This window comes from Anguilla rostrata, chromosome 6, assembly GCF_018555375.3.
Source record: "Anguilla rostrata isolate EN2019 chromosome 6, ASM1855537v3, whole genome shotgun sequence".
NCBI classification, from domain to species: Eukaryota; Metazoa; Chordata; class Actinopteri; order Anguilliformes; family Anguillidae; genus Anguilla; species Anguilla rostrata.
The window spans coordinates 2,252,447-2,271,858 of record NC_057938.1 but is presented as its reverse complement, the minus strand read 5'-3'; the positions used below and the strand labels follow the sequence as shown (position 1 = coordinate 2,271,858).

At 42.4% G+C, this 19,412-nt stretch overlaps 2 protein-coding genes across 2 annotated transcripts; both read right to left on the bottom strand.

The window, feature by feature from the left end:
• Positions 1–681: 681 nt before the first annotated feature.
• LOC135257922 (E3 ubiquitin-protein ligase TRIM35-like) lies at positions 682–15,423 on the bottom strand. The gene is made up of 12 exons (XM_064341139.1): positions 14,133–15,423; positions 12,154–12,249; positions 11,838–12,068; positions 11,682–11,704; positions 10,778–10,896; positions 8,595–9,109; positions 8,304–8,315; positions 3,383–3,478; positions 3,067–3,297; positions 2,910–2,932; positions 2,056–2,174; positions 682–1,639 (listed from the first exon to the last, which is right to left on the bottom strand). The coding sequence occupies exons 1-12, from the start codon at positions 14,535–14,537 to the stop codon at positions 1,116–1,118; spliced, it is 2,394 nt and encodes a 797-aa protein (XP_064197209.1). The 5' UTR covers positions 14,538–15,423; the 3' UTR covers positions 682–1,115.
• Positions 15,424–17,538: 2,115 nt separating this feature from the next.
• LOC135257921 (zinc-binding protein A33-like) lies at positions 17,539–19,141 on the bottom strand. Its single transcript, XM_064341138.1, has 2 exons — positions 18,949–19,141; positions 17,539–18,589 (listed from the first exon to the last, which is right to left on the bottom strand). Exons 1-2 carry the CDS (start codon positions 19,139–19,141, stop codon positions 18,021–18,023), a joined length of 762 nt encoding a protein of 253 aa, XP_064197208.1. The 3' UTR covers positions 17,539–18,020.
• Between the last annotated feature and the right edge of the window lie 271 nt (positions 19,142–19,412).

Sequence of the window (19,412 nt, the reverse complement as noted above, 5' to 3'; positions counted from 1 at the left end):
ATGTCTGGATCAGATCAGTTGATGGTGCACAGCGGCAGGTTGTGCATTATACTGTCATAATGCTGATGCTCCTGTTTCACAGCTCCCATACTTAAGCAGGGCATCACAGAATTCACATTTTACGAACCCCACGCTTTCGTCTGCAGCTCGATCAAAAACCGTGTGAAAGTTCGCCCAGACCTGGGATTCTCCATTCGATGGCTGCTGCCTCACTTCCTCCTCCCCTGACTATAACTTCTATCTCCCCGGCTCTGAGGCATCCATTCTGTCACTCACAGAGCTCAGCTTAGACTCGCTGGCCTACAACTGCCATACAGCTCACACAGCGCTCTGTGCTCAAAATATAAAGGCCCAGCTACAAAGAACAAAACCCCAACCAGACCAATAGAAACAGGCAGAATTAGGACTCAAACCGTCCCAAAGCCTTGGGTACTGGTCTGGTTATATTGGGCTCAGGTGAAAATGTCAAACTCACTCTCAGAACTCATTGCACTTGCAGGGTAGTTAGCTAATCAGTATATCAGATCAGCTCATGTGAGTTTGAACTGAACACAAACCCAGCATATGAGGGGCGTGTTTACCTCTGTCTGTGTTCATACTGCCCTAGAGGAGGAGACTTACCTCATCACACACCTGGGAGACACACTGGTGATGGGTCAGAAAAAGAGCAGCACTCTGGAGTGATTCCACTGATATATTTATTACACCACAACTGATTACACACAAACCCAGATACTTACACTACCACCGTATAGCACAGTTATTACTCAGTGATAACATCAGGAAGTTATGTGAAAAGAAATTAGACACTTCTCATGGAAACACTACAGAACGTTTCAAATAAAATAATATTTTGTTGATGCTGTTTGACCAGCAAATATTTTAATGAATCCTGCTCAGATGTGATGGAATGCAGTTCTTTTAACCTGATTTTTACTGCAACATCATGAGATTTCAAAGTTACATTCATCATGAACTGCTGCAGAACTGGATCTATGTTTTGTAAATGATTCAATAAAATATTGTAAAAGATATTATCTGCAAATATACTCATTAATCTTGTCAAAGTGAAAGAAGCAGTCTGTTCACCTGATCCTTGCCCACAAACCACAGCACTATTCCACTCTTACAGACACCTTCAGTGGACAGATCTGCAGAGAACCAGGCCAGAAGAATGGAAACACTCTCTCAGTGAAGGAGTGTTTAAAAGTGTAGAGAGGAGTGTTGTCACTGGGGTCAGAGAATGACACCTCCCCCCTGTCCCAGTCCAGCTGCACTCTGACCCTCTGGGGTTTCCTCCGCACAGTGAGGGCTGTAGGTGGGGAGGTCCGGGCTGCGTATTCCCCAAAGTGCTGCCGTAAACCCCACACTCCTCCTGCTGGGTACAGACCCACAGCCCCTTTCCTGCTGATGGACTCTTTAGCCACACCTACCTCCCAGCTACCTCCATTTCCCACTTCTACATCCCAGCAGTGTCTCCCTGAGCTGAATCCCTCAGAGCCCAGCACAGACCGCCACCAATCAAATCTCTCTGGATTATCAGGAACCTGCTGACTCTCACCACAGCGTCTCACACAGGTCAGATCCTCAGACAGTGAGAGGAGGGGATGTGCTGTGTTTGGGTCCAGAGTCACAGGAGCTGAAGGGACAGAGAATGAGACGTCAGCACTGATCTGCACAAAGGAAAACCATCAAAAACAATGTGCTCATAATGACATAAACTGGGTCTTAAAAAACTACCATTATAGTCTGAGACACATGTGGGAGAGAAGCACCAGAACTACAAGCTAATAATATATTAATAACTTCCATGTTGCATAATCATTGTAAGAGGGTGCCAAGCCTGTTCTTCGCCTAAAATACATTATCACTCTTAAGCAGCATTTTATTATGAGAATCAGTGAGATCAAGGACTGGTGCTCAGTCTCTTCACTCCAGGGCTCTTACACAGACAGGACCAATATGACTCTGACTGGCTTTATCAGCTAGTGGAAAGGATGCTGAAGATTCCCCCTGTACAGTGACAACGCAGAGCTCACTGCCCCCAGTACTCACTGTATTGAACAGTCCCCAAAATCTTCTCCCACACTCTGTACTTCAGATTGCCCAGGTGCTTGGCCACATCAATCAGCGCTCCTGAGACCTTCTCTGGATCCGCCAGTGTGCACTGGGCTCTGCAATAATATTCAGGAGTCACTTGTGCTGTGGGCGTGGCTTCATTACCATAGAAGATTATCAGCAGCAACATCAGATCTTCATTCTATAAGAAAATGGCTCCATCCCTCCCAGCGTTCTGCCACACAGCCCCACTGGCTGCCAGATATGAAGCAGTCCGACCCCACTGAGGGACACACACTCACAGGAGGGGGGCAATTTGTATTCTATCATTGATCACCTATCATCTGTATCATAATTATAATTATGTTAAATAGCTTATAATGATGTTACATTACATTACATTACATTACAGGCATTTAGCAGACGCTCTTATCCAGAGCGACTTACACAACTTTTTACATAGCACTTTACATTGTATCCATTTATACAGCTGGATATATATACTGAAGCAATGCAGGTTAAGTACCTTGCTCAAGGGTACAACGGCAGTGTCCTTACCCGGGAATCGAACCTGCGACCTTTTGGTTACAAGCGCAGTTCCTTACCCACTGTGCCACACTCCGTCCTACGTTAATCATTATAACTAACAATATAAATGTAATCATTGTGTAATCTGATCTGATAACTCATTTGGGTATGAATGCAGCATTCTTTTTTGAATATTTCCATCTGGTCCCATTTTACTCATCATTGGTTAAATGCTGCAGTACTTGTAAACTACCCCCCACATTTAAACTGAAGGAACAGGAGATTAAAAGATTGAATAGAGAGAAAGGCTGGAGTTTACATACCGTTTCTCCACATCTTTGTAGCTCTGAAATTAGTGAATAAGAGTTGATTTTAATCACTATAACCAATACTCAGACTCTTAAAACTGCATCAATATAATATATTCCCATTTTATTATTGATAAACATGATTTATGTGTGATTATGACACATGATTTACCTGCAGGAATGAGACGTCTTCAGCTCCCAGCTCCTGTTCTATGGCTCTGATTTGTTCTGAAAGGGATGATATCTCTTCTGTCATCTTCTCAATCTTCTCCTTCATCATCTGACTCTTCCGCTCCTCCTCCTCCCTCAGTGCAGTGATCCTGGCTGCCTCTTCATCTTTTAGGAACTGCTGAAGTTTCTCAAACTCCATCTTTATCTGTCTCTCTGTGTGCTGGGCCTGGCTCTGGAATAAACATTATTCACCATCATTTCAGCACAATCACAAGCTGCATTTTCAACACTGTGATTTAAAGGCATCAGTACAGTACCTTGATGTGCTCTGCTGTTTGATCACAGATTAGTTTCACTGCATTAAAGGCTTTTAGCTTCTCCTGCAGTGGAGCCAGTGCAGTCCTGAGTTTCTCCTAGAAAGAAATGACAGAGTCCACACTTTACTGAAAACACAGACTAAGAGTAAACTTCATTGCCCACACAGACAGCACAAGAGCGTCTGATCAGAGAGAGGAGCCAGAATGGAGACTTAGGGCACAGCTTGTGTAAAATCAATGTGTTCACTGAGACACGCATCAGTGCGTTGACAATTCTCTGTGACACGATATGCCAGGTAAACAGGTATTACTAGGATATTATAGTTACAAACTATTAATTTTTAATACGCCTTATTGTCAGTCAATTCATAAACATTATATTGTGTTCTTCCAAAAGTAAATTATCATTTAATTACATATAGACCTGTCAGACATGTAATTCACCATTTGGTCGTTCTCAGCCATAGGAAGCTTCAAAGTGCTCAGCCAGCATAGCCTGGAGATAAGACAGAGCAGGACCTGGGGGGTTATTATCTGAGGTGTGAATCTGTGAGTCCATGCCCCTGCCCCCTCCTCTTTTTCACTGGTTAAAAATATTCTGGCTTTCTTTGAGTTAGGTTTGGGAAACTTGGAAGGAAGTAGTTGGTAACAGTTGGAAGTGGGCATCTAAGTCCTGTATCTAGGTCTGCCATTCTAAATTTCATTTCTGGTTCCTTTGGACTATTCTGCTGTCTTTTGGTTTCAGCATTTTGGATTACTTTTGGACAAAAGCTCTGGTTTGGTATCTTCTCTCATTCATTTCTTGTGTGATATCCATGTCTGTAGCCTTTGTTAATTGTTTTAAGGTAGTTGAACTTCGTCTATAGATTGGGACGTGAATATTTGTTGTAATTTAATACATTTCTTAATTTTCATCTGGGTGTGAGTTGTACATTTGGATAAAGGTTAATCCAAACAGATTGCTTTGGCTATCAATGAATTCGGCAATTTGATAATTATTTTCTATGATAATAATTACCAAATTGAATCAAATGAATGTATTTTACATGTTGGGTAAGTGAGGTGTTTTAGCTGTTGATGCACTGTGTTCGGTATTCAGAAAGCCAGACGTCAAACAAGTATGTTAACAGTGAAAACTGCTGGGTTCAGAAAATTAAAAATATTTCAATTAATCCTCAGCTTGCTGACAGACTTAATTTGCTTTTAAATTTTAGGTTGTCAGTTAATTTTTTATGAATATATTGTTCTGTACTTTGCAGTTTTTAAAAAGAGAAGGATTTACTTGCCTTATATTTCAGAGCAGCCTCCTCTATTGGACAGAAGTTGTGATTTCTGTGTTTTTCTCTTAAACAGTCAACACAAATGGGTTCATCATCATCCAAACAGAAGAGTTTGAGTTTCTCACTGTGCAGACTGCAGAGTTCAGATTTTGCTTTTTCTCTCTGACTTCTCTCCTTTAAGAACGCCTCACAGGCATTCCTCAGAGACAGGCTAAGGGGAGGATTATCCATAGAAGATCTTCTCCTGCACACTGGGCACTCCCGAGATCCCCTCTGTTCCCAGCACTGCTGCAGACAGGCTTCACAGAAGCTATGACTGCAACTCAGGACAACAGGATCCCTGAAGATTTCAGTGCACACAGGACAGGAGAGCTCCTCTTCCAGGAGAGAAGATCCAGACGCCATTCTGTCTCAGTCTGTTCTGAGCTCAGTAATGATTCCTGCTAAATCCAGTAGCTTAAGTTTCACTCACTGCGGTTACTCAAACGGCAGGTAAAAAAGTCTCTTTAACCTCCTCTCAAATCTCTGTTCTTCTTCTCAGTCTCGCATTGTTTTTCCCTCCAATACATTTTTTTCTGAAATTCATTACTTTCTGGAAAACATACATTAGAATCTTTTTAAAAAGTCCACGATGTAACTAAAGCTTTACCTGTGAGAAACTTTACTTCGCTCTTCCTGTTAGACACACCCGATTATCAAACAGCACTTCCTGGAGGGGGCAGCATTATAACACTGAGGTTTGATTGGCTGATCTGCCAGCAGTTCTACACCAGCCCTGTTCTTCATGTTCTGTCAGTTCTCTCTCATGTGTGTTAATCCAAATGGAATCTCATTCCCCAGCTAATCACAAGCACACACCCTCTCCTACAAACATCATTGAAACACAAATCCAGAGTTTGAGTCCACAATGCATTACTCATTGTAGTATCATAGTATCATCACTTATCAAGCTAATGAGAGAGCTGGGCTTTAGAACAGCTCAATAATCAATCAAAATGTATTTATATAGCAAATTTCATAAACAATGGTTACAATATGCTTCAGTACTACAGTATGCCACAGTAGCAACCAGAGTACAGACCCAGGCGTAAACTCCCTCAGGAGCAAACCTAAAGCAACTGTGGCAAGGAAAAACTCCCTGTGGCAGATGGGAAGAAACCTGGAAAGGAACCAGGCTCAAGGGGGAAACCCATCCTCCTCTGGTCAACTCATCTACAGCGTGTGACTGAAACGTTTGCTGCTGCGCTGGACAGAGGGAGAACGCCTCTTGTATTTTGTGTCTTTAAAAGAGCAAGTCCAAAAAAAAAAAAATTTTTCCAATACGTGTAGCCACTTCTTAAAAACGGTTCGCCGCGCGAGGTCAAAATACCCTCTGTTAGCAAGATGATGGAGAGAGCTGTGGTTTAGAATAGGTTCAGAATGTGCGTGCCATGCAGACCGAAGGGTCTGCAGGACTTCTGTAAATGACAGACCTCTTATTTAGGAACGCAGCACAGTGCTCGGAGTGTGACTGGAGAACTGCTCATGCAGCGCTTACTCTACAGAAACACAGACACAGGCACCAAAAGTCAGAGGTTATGCACACTTTGTTCCTCACGGAGAAGAGCAGAAGCAGAAAATTCCAATGCAGGGCAGCTCCAAAACAATTGCAACATTCCTTTCTGAGGACAACGACGAAAACGAAGCAAAATTCAAAAACTCTGTATCAGTGTGTGCTCCCTGTCTCAGCACCAAACTGTGGGGAGAAACACACTTTTAAGCACCTGTGCTGATTAGCTAACGCAACCCAGGTGCATGTGCTCTCTCTAGCAGCCAGCGCAGCCGAGACCAATCTGCTTCTGGGTGTACTGAATGCCACACCCCCCCCCCAGAATTAAACCGAAGGCTAATTCGGCTAACACCGAGACCGCTCCCTCGCGAGTTTTGGCTCCAAAACGGTCACATGCCAGCGTGACACCCTTCGGAGGGAGATGCGGAAATTTAAGGAAACACCGCTGGTTGCTGTAGCGGAAACAAAGCTAACAGAAATTTGAGCAATTCTCATTTCCAATGTTACAGTACTGTTCATTACAGGATATAGCCAGGATTCAATCAGCATTTGTTCTTCACTAACTATTTAAAAATGAAAAGCAATAATCACCCCCACGCCCGTTCACAAACACACTTTCTCCAGTTCAGCTAAAACTAGCTAATCCTGAATGTCAATATTGTATCAACACCACTGAGATCTCTTTCTTAAAATCAAAGGTCTGTACTAGGGTGTCCAGAGACAATACTATGCCTATCTGTTCAACCAACAAAATTAACTGTATGCGTATAATCTTTCACACGATTGTTCTTCTTAATTTAGTCATTGTGAATTTCTTGAGGACTAATATACACTTTAATATTTCTGCTTTTATTATTTTATAAGCGTCAATGATTGTAAATGCAATGACAATTCTCTCAAAAACCAAAAACAAAGGTATGGCTTTTAGGAATCTACAATTATAGGGAGAAACATTTGCCAATATAATCAAATTAATAAGTAAACTGAAATTGGCTGTTCAAGGAGCTAAAGACACACGATTGGAATGTGCCTGTTGACAACACTCTGACAATGACGTGATTCCAGACGTCAATTTAGTGTATTTTTGACCGGTTTGGTTTTCCATACTAGGAAAGGTGGTCTGGACGGAAAAAAGCAGCGATTGAATGCAGACCTGGTAGAGCCAGGGATTCACCCAACACCTCAGCACAGCCTCAGTCGCCCTCTTGTGGACAGAGTGAGTATGACCACAGTCATTTCCATCACTCTCAGACTAGAGCTTGAAACGGGCCCAAAAACTTCAGCCTGACCCTACATGAGCCCACATTCTATTCAGCCTGAGTCTGACCAGAGCCCGCGTGTTGCAGCATTTTGGAAGCTGAACCTGGTTTGACCCTGACTTTTAATAAGTGCATCAGTACAGTAGACACGCCGTGGTTTGGGGTATCGCTGAAGTTCCGTTCAGAAAAGGTGTGATTGATGTCTGGATCAGATCAGTTGATGGTGCACAGTGGCAGACTTGTGCATTATACTGTCATAACGCTGATGCTCCTGTTTCACGGCTCCCATACTTAAGCAGGGCATCACAGAATTCACATTTTACGAACCCCACGCTTTTGTCTGCAGCTCGATCAAAAACTGTGTAAAAGTTTGTCCAGACCTGGGATTCTCCATTCGATGGCTGCTGCCTCACTTCATTCTCCCCTTACTATAACTTCTTTCTCCCCGGCTCTGAGGTGTCCATTCTGTCACTCACAGAGCTCAGCTTAGACTCGCTGGCCTACAACTGCCATCCAGCTCACACAGCGCTCTGTGCTCAAAATATAAAGGTCCAGCTACAAAAAGCAAAACCCCAACCAGCCCAATAGAAACAGGCAGAATTAGGACCCAAACCGTCCCAAACCCACGGGTACTGGTCCAATTTTATCAGGCTCAGGTGAAAATTACAAACTCACTCTCAGAGTTCATAGCACAAGCAGGAACCTTAGCTAATCAGTATAACTCAGCTGATCTCAGATCAGCTCATGTGAGTTTGAACTGAACTCAAACCCAGCGTATAAGGGGAGAATTTGTCTCTGTCTGTGTTCATACTGCACTGGAGAGAGAGACTTACCTCATCACACACCTGGGAGACACACTGGTGACGGGTGAGGAAAAGAGCAGCACTCTGGAGTGATTCCACTGGTACATTTATTACAATTCAACTGATTACACACAAACCAATTCCAATATTGACATCATGAGGTTACAAAGGGACATTCATCATGAACTGCTGCAGACATGGATCTATATTTTTTTAAATAATTAAAGAAAACATTGTAATAGGTATTTTCTCTCATTAATCAAAGTGAAAGAAGCAGCCTGTTCACCTGATCCTTGCCCACAAATCACAGTATTATTCCACACTTACAGACACCTTCAGTGGACAGATCTGCAGAGAATCAGGACGGAAGAATGGAAACACTTTCTCAGTGAAGGAGTGTTTAAAAGTGTAGAGAGGAGTGTTGTTACTGGGGTCAGAGAATGACACCTCCCCCCTGTCCCAGTCCAGCTGCACTCTGACCCTCTGGAGTCTCCTCTGCACAGTGAGGACTTTAGGTGGGAAGGTCAGGACAGCGTATTTCCCACTGTCCTGCTCTATACTCCACACTCCTCCTCCTGGGCACAGATACACAGCCCCTTCCCTATTTAGGGAATCCTCAGCCACACCCACCACCCAGTAATCTTCATTCCCCACTTCTACATCCCAGCAGTGTCTCCCTGAGCTGAATCCCTCAGAGCCCAGCACACACCACCCCGTATCAAATCTCTCTGGATTATCAGGAACCTTTTGACTCTCACCACTGCGTCTCACCCTGGTCAGATCCTCAGACAGTGAGAGGATGGGATGTGCTGTGTTTGGGTCCAGAGTCACAGGAGCTGAGGACACAATGGGCTCCTAATGATATAACTGGATTTCACACAAATAACCATTATAGCCTCAGATACAAGTGTGAGAGAAGGACCAGAACTAAAAGCTAATAATATTTGTATACAGTGCTGCTTGAAAGTATGTGAACCTCTTGTGCAATTATAGATTTAATTAGTTTACCACAAAATTTTTATTTAATCAGAACCGGTCTTTTTATCTGACATAACAGGTTTATATTTACCAGTTCCATATGTTGGATTAGTGGAAATCATGTGCGTAGTAGAAAAACAAAATTAAAATGAATTAATGCAGGTGCAAAAATAAATGAACCCCAAGTTGCATTGGATAAATCAAGTTGGTCAGTAAAATCAAATGGGCAAATAACTGGATACTAATTTATCCAATCAAAGGAGAGATCTGTAGGAAAGAGTTTGGGTGGGCCTCTGATAACCAGAGATAATAAATTTGGTCAGTTTGGTGTAACCCATACATCTGAACACACCATGCCAATAGGAAAGGAGATCTCAGAGGAGAACAGGAAGAGGGCAGTGAGAACATAACAGTCTAGGGAAGGCTATAAAATCATCTCAAATATACTTGAGCTCCATCAGTCCAATGTGAGGCAAATAATTTACAAACGGAGAGCATTTAACATGAGAGCAACTCGGACTAGAAGTGGACAATATTCCAAAATATCCCCAAGAGCCACAAGAAAAACAATAAATCAGGTAAAAGCCAACCCAATCATAATTTCTGGTGATTTGCAGACCTCACTTGCTGCATCTCAGGTAACTGTGCCTGCCTCAGAGATAAGAACACTGAATCAAAATCGCATTCATGGGAGGGCTGTTAGGAAGAAGCCTTCGCTGTCAAACAAGAACCAGACTGCTCATCTTAACTTTGCCAGAGACCACCTGGACAAACACGTCATGCCATCAGACAAGGAGCTAGAGCTGGGCTGAAAATAAGTCCTTCAACAAGACAATGACCCAAAGCATTCAAGCACTTCTACCAAAGAATGGCTCAGCTGAGAGAAGATTTGTGTTTTAGACTGGCCAAATCAAAGTCCTGACCTAAATCCAACTGAGATGCTGAGGCAGGACCTGAAGCGGGCAGTTCATGCCAGACACCCTTCAAACCTCACTCAGTTGGATGAGTTCTGTCAGCAGGAGTGAGCAAAATCCATCAAAACAAATGTCAGAGACTGATTAATGGCTATAGGAGATGATTACTCCAAGTTATCACAGCTAAAAAAACAAAAGCTATTGACTGAAGGGGTTCAAATATTTTTCACACACAAAAAGAAATTTGACTTTTTGTTAAACAAACCATTTTGGGTCCTTCATCACAAATTGAGGTTTAGATAAAGATTTTAAAAGTTTATTTTAACATTTTATACAAAAATAATGACCATGTTGTATATGTTGTATAATCATTGTAAGAGGGTGCCAAGGCTGTCCTTCCCCTAAAATATATTATCACTCTAAAAGTAGTATTTTATTATGAGCATCAGTGAGATAAAGGACTGGTGCTCAGTCTCTTCACTCCAGGGCTCTTACACAGACAGGACCAATATGACTCTGACTGGCTTTATCAGCTTGTGGAAAGGATGCTGAAGATTCCCCCTGTACAGTGACAATGTGGACAATGTGGAGCTCCCCGCCCCCAGTACTCACTGTATTGAACAGTCCCCAGCATCTTCTCCCACACTCTGTACTTCAGATTGCCCAGGTGCTTGGCCACATCAATCAGCGCTCCTGAGACCTTCTCTGGATCCGCCAGTGTGCACTGGGCTCTGCAATAATATTCAGGAGTCACTTGTGCTGTGGGCGTGGCTTCATTATGATAGAAGATCATCAGCAGCAACATCAGATCTTTATTCTATAAGAAAATGGCTCCATCCCTCCCAGCGTTCTGCCACACAGCCCCACTGGCTGCCAGATATGAAGCAGCCCGACCCCACTGAGGGACACACACTCACAGGAGCATGGTGGGGGAGATTTATATTCTATCATCGATTACCTATGATCTGCATAATGATTATAATGTTATAAGAATTACCCATCCGACCATTATCTATACTTGCTTGTCCTGTTCCGGGTTGCGGGGGGGGTACTAGAGCCTATCCCAGCGTGCATTGGCCGAGAGGCAGGAATACATCCTGGACAGGCCGCCAATCAATCACAGGGCACACACACCATTCACTCACACACTCACACCTATGGGCAATTTAGAGTCCAAAACCCACACGGACACTGGGAGAACAGAAAGGCCGAGATTCAAACCCATGACCTTCTTGCTGTGAGGCGGCAGTGCTACTTGCTGCACCACCGTGCTGCCCTTATAATAATTATAATGATGTATTTATAATTAACATAACATAAATGTAATCATTTTGTAATCTAATATGATAACTAATTTAGGTATGAATGTAACTTTTTTTTCCATCTAGTCCCGTTTTACTCATCATTGGTGAAATGCTGCAGTACTTGTAAACTACCCCTCACATTTAAACTGAACAGAGAGAAAGGAAGAGGAGATTAAAAGATTGAAAAGAGAGAAAGGCTGGAGTTCACATACCGTTCCTCCACATCTTTGTAACTCTGAAATAATTAATAAAAGTTTATTTTAATCACTATAACCAATACTCAGACTATAAAAACTGTATCAATGCAATATATTCACATTTGAGTATTTATAAACATGATTTATGTGTGATTATGACACATGACTTACCTGCAGGAATGAGACGTCTTCACCTCCCAGCTCCTGTTCTATGGCTCTGATTTGTTCTGAAAGTGATGATATCTCTTCTGTCATCTTCTCAATCTTCTCCTTCATCATCAGACTCTTCTGCATCTCTTCCTCCCTCAGTGCAGTGATCCTGGCTGCCTCTTCATCTTTTAGGAACTGCTGAAGTTTCTCAAACTCCATCTTTATCTGTCTCTCTGTGTGCTGGGCCTGGCTCTGGAATAAATATTATTCACCATCATTTCAGCACAATCCAGCGCTGCATTTTCAACATTGTGATTTAAAGGCTTCAGTACAGTACCTTGATGTGCTCTGCAGTTTGACCACAGATTAGTTTCACTGCATTAAAGGCTTTTAGCTTCTCCTGCAGTGGAGCCAGTGCAGTCCTGAGTTTCTCCTGGAAATAAATGACCACACTTTACTGAGGACACAGACTGGTAGTAAACTTCCCTGCCTACACAGACAGCACAAGAGCACAATGTATACAAGCCAAAAACTATGGGTTTCACTGCATGTATATGATAATTTTATGTAAAGAAATACTGGCAACTAAACACGTGTTTGAGCTGGTTATAAAATTTCCAGCTAATTACAATGCTCAATTATGCCAACATTAAGTATTACATAGAGGAAGGTGTAATGATTATTTGTTTTACATAAATGCTAATCACTTCTTAATTTTTGATCTATGTTGATATTACATTTATTACACACAACGTGTATTATTCAATAAGTGAAGCTCTTACAAAATATTGGATTAATTGTCAAAATCAATTTATATATGCAGTCTATCCATAATTTGTGCCAGGACTGTAGCTATCATTTTAAATTCAGTCACTTAATTAACTTGAAAAGATTGTTGAAGTTTTGTTTGTCGCTATTCATCTCATTACAGACGGAGTAAGAAAAATGACAAAATGCATTACCCCAGGGACCACAGTGCAGTATAACAGCCATAAACAATTAAAAATAGGAATTAATCCAGGAATGAAAATTATTTAAAAAAATAAAAAAGGCAATGAATAATAATTAATTGACATGTAATCATAAATCATGGTTATAAATGCAGCATATTCATAATTTGTACCTGTACTATAAATATGGAATCCCTGGGTTAAAAAATGTATGAAATCATGTGATCTGGCAACCCGCTCCCCTACTCAGATTTCACAGGCCTTGTCAGTTTAAGGGTTAATTTGAGTGTTGGCAGTGTTTACTTTACAAAATGGATATTATAAAATGGCTCAAAGCTCTTTCTGCCTCATCCACAACAGGACAGAGTTCAGAATTTACTGGATCTACTCATTCACACTCAGAACCACCGATACGTGCCAAAGCTACAGAGTCTGGATCTACAACCTCAAATGAAGTCAGTGACACTGCTGGTCTTGCTATGCTACTCAATCCATCTAATTCAGCTAATGACATCAGCTCCCCTCCAGCTTCACTAGCTAGCAGTAGCACATCAGGTTCCAGCAGCACTACATTTGGACCGGACCCTCCACTGCAAACTCCACCAGAGGATTTTAGTAGAGAAAAACCTGACCAGGTAAAAGAGGACAAATATCTAAGCCACATTTTCAGTGGGAAAATGCTTTTTTGTAAGTTACTGGGGTCACAGGATAGACTGACTGGAATACACAGTAAAAGCAGATGCAGTTTCTGTTTCCCTTGAGGGAAATTCAGATTATTGTGTTCCAAAACTGATTCAACATTTAAAGTGAAGGGATACTGCAACTGGAAGAATGATGTTGAATATAACAAAGGCTTTCATAAACATGCAAGCTCTAAAGAGCATCTGACCTGTGAGGCAGTTCGGAGGGAACAAGAGAAACGCTCTGAGACAGACACAAAAATTTCCAGAAATTGATTAACACAGAGCAGCCTTCTAGAAATAGATAGTACATGGCATCCATAACTGATATTTTAGAACTTCAGGTGTAACACTGTCATCTAGACCCATGTAAAAATCAGTGCCCTCCCAGTAAAAAAGAGTTCCTCTGATTCCACTGATTGACATCTGACGCTGGCTTTGCCCCGCCCTCTTGCCTCTGTTAGTCATGTGACACATACTATGGAGCTCAAACTGCAATCTTGCCTGAAAAATAAGGTCACTTTATACAATTCTTTTATTAAATCCCAATAGTTTTTATCCCAAAGAATTTACAAAAGAAAAGGATAAAGCATACACAGTTTGATACTATGTGTAAAATGAAAATTCTTACAAGCCATAAAACATAAAATGAAAGTAAAATGTGAAATATGTTATCTGACAGTTACCTTGTACTCTTCTGCAGCCTCCTGAACTGGTCGCATTTTGTGGTTTTCATGGTTTTTTGAAGTTTGGCAGATAACACAGACGGGTATTTGATCCACCAAACAGAAGAGTTTGAGTTTCTCACTGTGCAGACTGCAGAGCACTTCAGATCCTGCTTTAGCTCTCTGACTTCTCTCCTTTAAGAACGCCTCACAGGCATTCCTCAGAGACAAGTTACAGGAAGGATGTTCCGACCAAGATCTTCTCCTGCACACTGGGCAATCTTGAGATCCCTTCTGTTCCCAGTACTGCTGCAGACAGGCCTTACAGAAGGTGTGACTGCAACTCAGGACAACAGGATCCCTGAAGATTTCAGAGCACACAGGACAGGAGAGCTCTTCTTCCAGGGGAGACGATCCAGACGCCATTCTGTCTGTGTCTGTTCTGAGCTCAGTAAGGATTTCTGCTAAATCCAGTAGCTTAAGTTTCACTCACTGCTGTTACTCAAACGGCAGGTAAAAAAGCCTCTTTAAACCTCCTCTCAAATTTCTGTTTTTCTTGGTTTCACTTCTCACTTGTTTTTCCCTCCAAATACATTTTTTTCTGAAATTCATTCATTTCTGGAAAACATACGTTAGAATCATATTAAATACGTCCCTGTTGTAACTTAAGCGTCCACCAGTGAGAAATTGTACTTCGCTCTTCCTGTTAGACACACCTGATTATCAAACAGCACTTCTTGCAGGGAGCAGCATTATACCACTGAGGTTTGATTGGCTGATCTGCCAGCAGTTTTACACCAGCCCTGTTCCTCAGGTTCTGTCAGTTCTCTCTCATGTGTGTTAATCCAAATGGAATCTCATTCCCCAGCTAATCTCAAGCACACACCCTCCCCTACAAACATTATTGAAACACAAATCCAGAGTTTGAGTCCACAATGCATTACTCATTGTAATATCATAGTATCATCACTTATCAAGCTAATGGAGAGAGCTGGGCTTTAGAACAGCTCAATAATCAATCAAAATGTATTTATATAGCAAATTTCATAAACAATTGTCACAATATGTTTCAGTACTACAGTATGCCACAGTAGCAACCAGAGTACAGACCCAGGCGTAAACTCCCTCAGGAGCAAACCTAAAGCAACTGTGGCAAGGAAAAACTCCCTGTGGCAGATGTGAAGAAACCTGGAAAGGAACCAGGCTCAAGGGGGGAACCCATCCTCCTCTGGTCAACTCATCTACAGCATGTGACTGAAACATTTGCTGCTGCGTTGGACAGAGGGAGAACGCCTCTTGAAGACTTGTCTTTAAAAGAGCAAGTCCAAAAAAAAACATTCCTAAGATTGTTACTCACAGAGAAAAGCAGAAACAGAAAATTCCAATGCAGGGCAGCTCTTAATAAAACTGCCAACCATTCCTTTCTGAGGACAACAACGAAAACAAAACAAAACAAAACTCAAAAACTCTGGCTCGGTGTGTGCTCCCTGTCTCGGCACCAAACTGTGGGGAGAAACACACCTTTAAGCTCCTGTGCTGATTAGCTAACGCAACCCAGGTGCGTGTGCTCTCTCTACCAGCCAGCGCAGCCGAGACCAATCTGCTTCTGGGACGTACTGAATGCCACACCCCTCCCACCCCAGAATTAAACCGAAGGCTAATTCGGCTAACACCGAGACCGCTCCCTCGCGAGTTTTGGCTCCAAAACGGTCACATGCCAGCGTGACACCCTTGGGAGGGAGATGCGGAAATTCAAGGAAACACCGCTGGTTGCTGTAGAGGAAACAAAGCTAACAGAAATTTGAGCAATTCTCATTTCCAATGTTACAGTACTGTTCATTACAGGATATAACCAGGATTCAATCAGCATTTGTTCTTCACTAACTATTTAAAAATGAAAAGCAATAATCACCCCCACGCCCGTTCACAAACACACTTTCTCCAGTTCAGCTAAAACTAGCTAATCCTGAATGTCAATATTGTTTCAACACCACTGAGATTTCTTTCTTAAAATCAAAGTTGTGTACTAGGGTGTCCAGAAACAATACGATGCCTATCTGTTCAGCCAACAAAATGAACTGTATGCGTATAATCTTCCACACGATTGTTCTTCTTAATTTCGTCATTGTGAATTTCTTGAGGACTAATATACACTTTAATCTTTCTGCTTTAATTATTTTATAAGCGTCAATGATTGTAAATGCAATGACAATTCTTTGATGATTTTTTCCCCCTAAAAGCCAAACAAAGGTATGGCTTTTAGGAATCTAGAATTATAGGGAGAAACATTTGCCAGTATAATCAAATTAATAAGTAAACTGTAATTGGCTGTTCAAGGAAGTAAAGATACGCGATTGGAATGTGCCTGTTGACAACACTCTGACAATGCGTGATTCCAGACATCAAATTACAGTGTTTTTGACCGGTTTGGTCTTCCATACTAGGAAAGGTGGTAAGGACGGAAAAAAGGAGCGATTGAATGCAGACCTGTTAGAGCCAGGTCTTCACCCAACACCTCAGCACAGCTTCTGTCGCCCTCTTGTGGACAGAGTGAGTATGACCACATACATTTCCCTCACTCTCAGACTAGAGCTTGAAACGGGCCCAAAAACTTCAGCCTGAACCTACATGAGCCCACATCCTATTCAGCCTGAGTCTGACCTGAGCCCGCGTGTTGCAGCATTTTGGAAGCTGAACCTGGTTTGACCCTGACTTTTAATAAGTGCATCAGTACAGTAGACACGCCGTGGTTTGGGGTATCGCTGATGTTCCGTTCAGAAAAGGTGTGATTGATGTCTGGATCAGATCAGTTGATGGTGCACAGCGGCAGGCTTGTGCATTATACTGTCATAACGCTGATGCTCCTGTTTCACAGCTCCACACTCTAGCAGGGCATCACAGAATTCAACATTTACGTCCCCACGCTTTGTCTTGCAGCTCGATCAAAACCGGAAAAAGGGGTTTGTCCAGACCTGGGATTCTTCACGTCGATGGCTGCTGCACACTCTTCTCCTCTCTGACTATAACTTCTTTCTCCCCGGCTACTGAGCGCCATTCTGTCACTCACAGAGCTCAGCTTAGATCTCTGGCCTACAACTGCCTCCAGCTTAAACACAAAAGACCGCTCTGTGCTCAAAATTTATAGGCCCAGCTACAAAGAGAAAAACCCCCCCAACCCAATAGTAAACAGGCAGAATTAGGACCCGAACCGCCCAACTTCGGGTACTGTCACGGTTTTATCGGCTCAGATGAAAATTACAAACTCACTCTCAGAGCTCATAGCACTTGCAGGGTAGTTAGCTAATCAGTATATCAGATCAGCTCATGTGAGTTTGAACTGATCCCAAACCCAGCGTATGAGTGGCGTGTTTGCCTCTGTCTGTCTTCATACTGCACTGGAGAGAGAGAGACTTACCTCATCACACACCTGGGAGACACACTGGTGACGGGTCAGAAAAAGAGCAGCACTATGGAGTGATTCCACTGGTGGATTTATTACACCTCAACTGATTCCACACTAACCCACATACTTACACTACCACCGTATAGCACAGTTATTACTCAGTGATAACATCAGGAAGTTATGTGAAAAGAAATTAGACACTTTTCATGGAAACACTACAGAACGTTTCAAATAAAATAATCTTTTGTTGATGCTGTTTGACCGGCAAATATTTTAAATAATGCTGCTCAGATGTGATGAAATGCAGTTCTTTTAACCTGATTTTTACTGCAACATCATGAGATTTCAAAGTTACATTCAACATGAACTGCTGCAGAAATGGATCTATGTTTTGTAAATGACTCAATAAAATATTGTAAAAGATATTATCTGCAAATATACTCATTAATCTTGTCAAAGTGAAAGAAGCAGTCTGTTCACCTGATCCTTGCACACAAACCACAGCACTATTTCACTCTTACAGACACCTTCAGAGGACAGATCCGCATATAAACAGGCCAGAAGAATGGAAACACTCTCCCAGTGAAGGAGTGTTTAAAAGTGTAGAGAGGAGTGTTGTTACTGGGGTCAGAAAATGACACCTCCCCCCTGTCCCAGTCCAGCTGCACTCTGACCCTCTGGGGTTTCCTCTGCACAGTGAGGGCTGTAGGTGGGGAGGTCAGGGCTGTGCATTTCCCACTGAGCTGCCATATACCCCACACTCCTCCTGCTGGGCTCGGATTCACATCCCCTTTCCTGCTGATGGACTCTTTAGCCACACCCACCACCCAGTGCTCATCCCCCACTTCTACATCCCAGCAGTGTCTCCCTGAGCTGAATCCCTCAGAGCCCAGCACACACTGCCCCGTATCAAATCTCTCTGGATTATCAGGAACCTGCTGACTCTCATCACTGCGTCTCACACTGGTCAGATCCTCAGACAGTGAGAGGATGGGATGTGCTATGTTTGGGTCCAGAGTCACAGGAGCTGAAGGGACAGAGAATGAGACGTCAGCACTGATCTGCACAAAGGAAAACCATCAAAAACAATGGGCTCCTTATGATAAAAACTGGGTTTTACAAAAACAATCTTTACAGTCTCAGATACATGAGAGAGCAGCACTAGAACTAAAAGCTAAGGACATTTGTATATGTTCCATGTTGTATAATCATTGTACGAGTGTGCAAAGCCTGTCCCCTAAAATATGTTATCACTCTTAAATCAGTATTTTATTATGAGCATCAGTGAGATTAAGGACTGGTGTTCAGTCTCTTCACTCTTGGGCTCTTACACAGACAGGACCAATATGACTCTGACTGGCTTCATCAGCTTGTGGATGCTGAAGATTCCCCCTGTACAGTGACAATGTGGAGCTCCCTAACCCCAGTACTCACTGTATTGAACAGTCCCCAGCATCTTCTCCCACACTCTGTACTTCAGATTGCCCAGGTGCTTGGCCACATCAATCAACGCTCCTGAGACCTTCTCTGGATCCACCAGTGTGCACTGGGCTCTGCAATAATATTCAGGAGTCACTTGTTCTGTGGGCGTGGCTTCATTATGATAGAAGATTATCAGCAGCAACATCAGATCTTCATTCTATAAGAAAATGGCTCCATCCCTCCCAGCGTTCTGGGGATTTATATTAGAGGTAAATATTCATTTCATTACTTTAATATTGTAAAAACCTCCCTCTATATATAGTCATTATTAATGATGCAGTAATTATTATAGAGAGAGAAACATTGTAAACACATTCCACAGTACCTCACTGAACACTACAGGGCTAATAAATTACTTTAGATATTTAACCTGATGACAGAGAATGGAGTTTCTTACCTGTTTTGTGTGTCCTTGC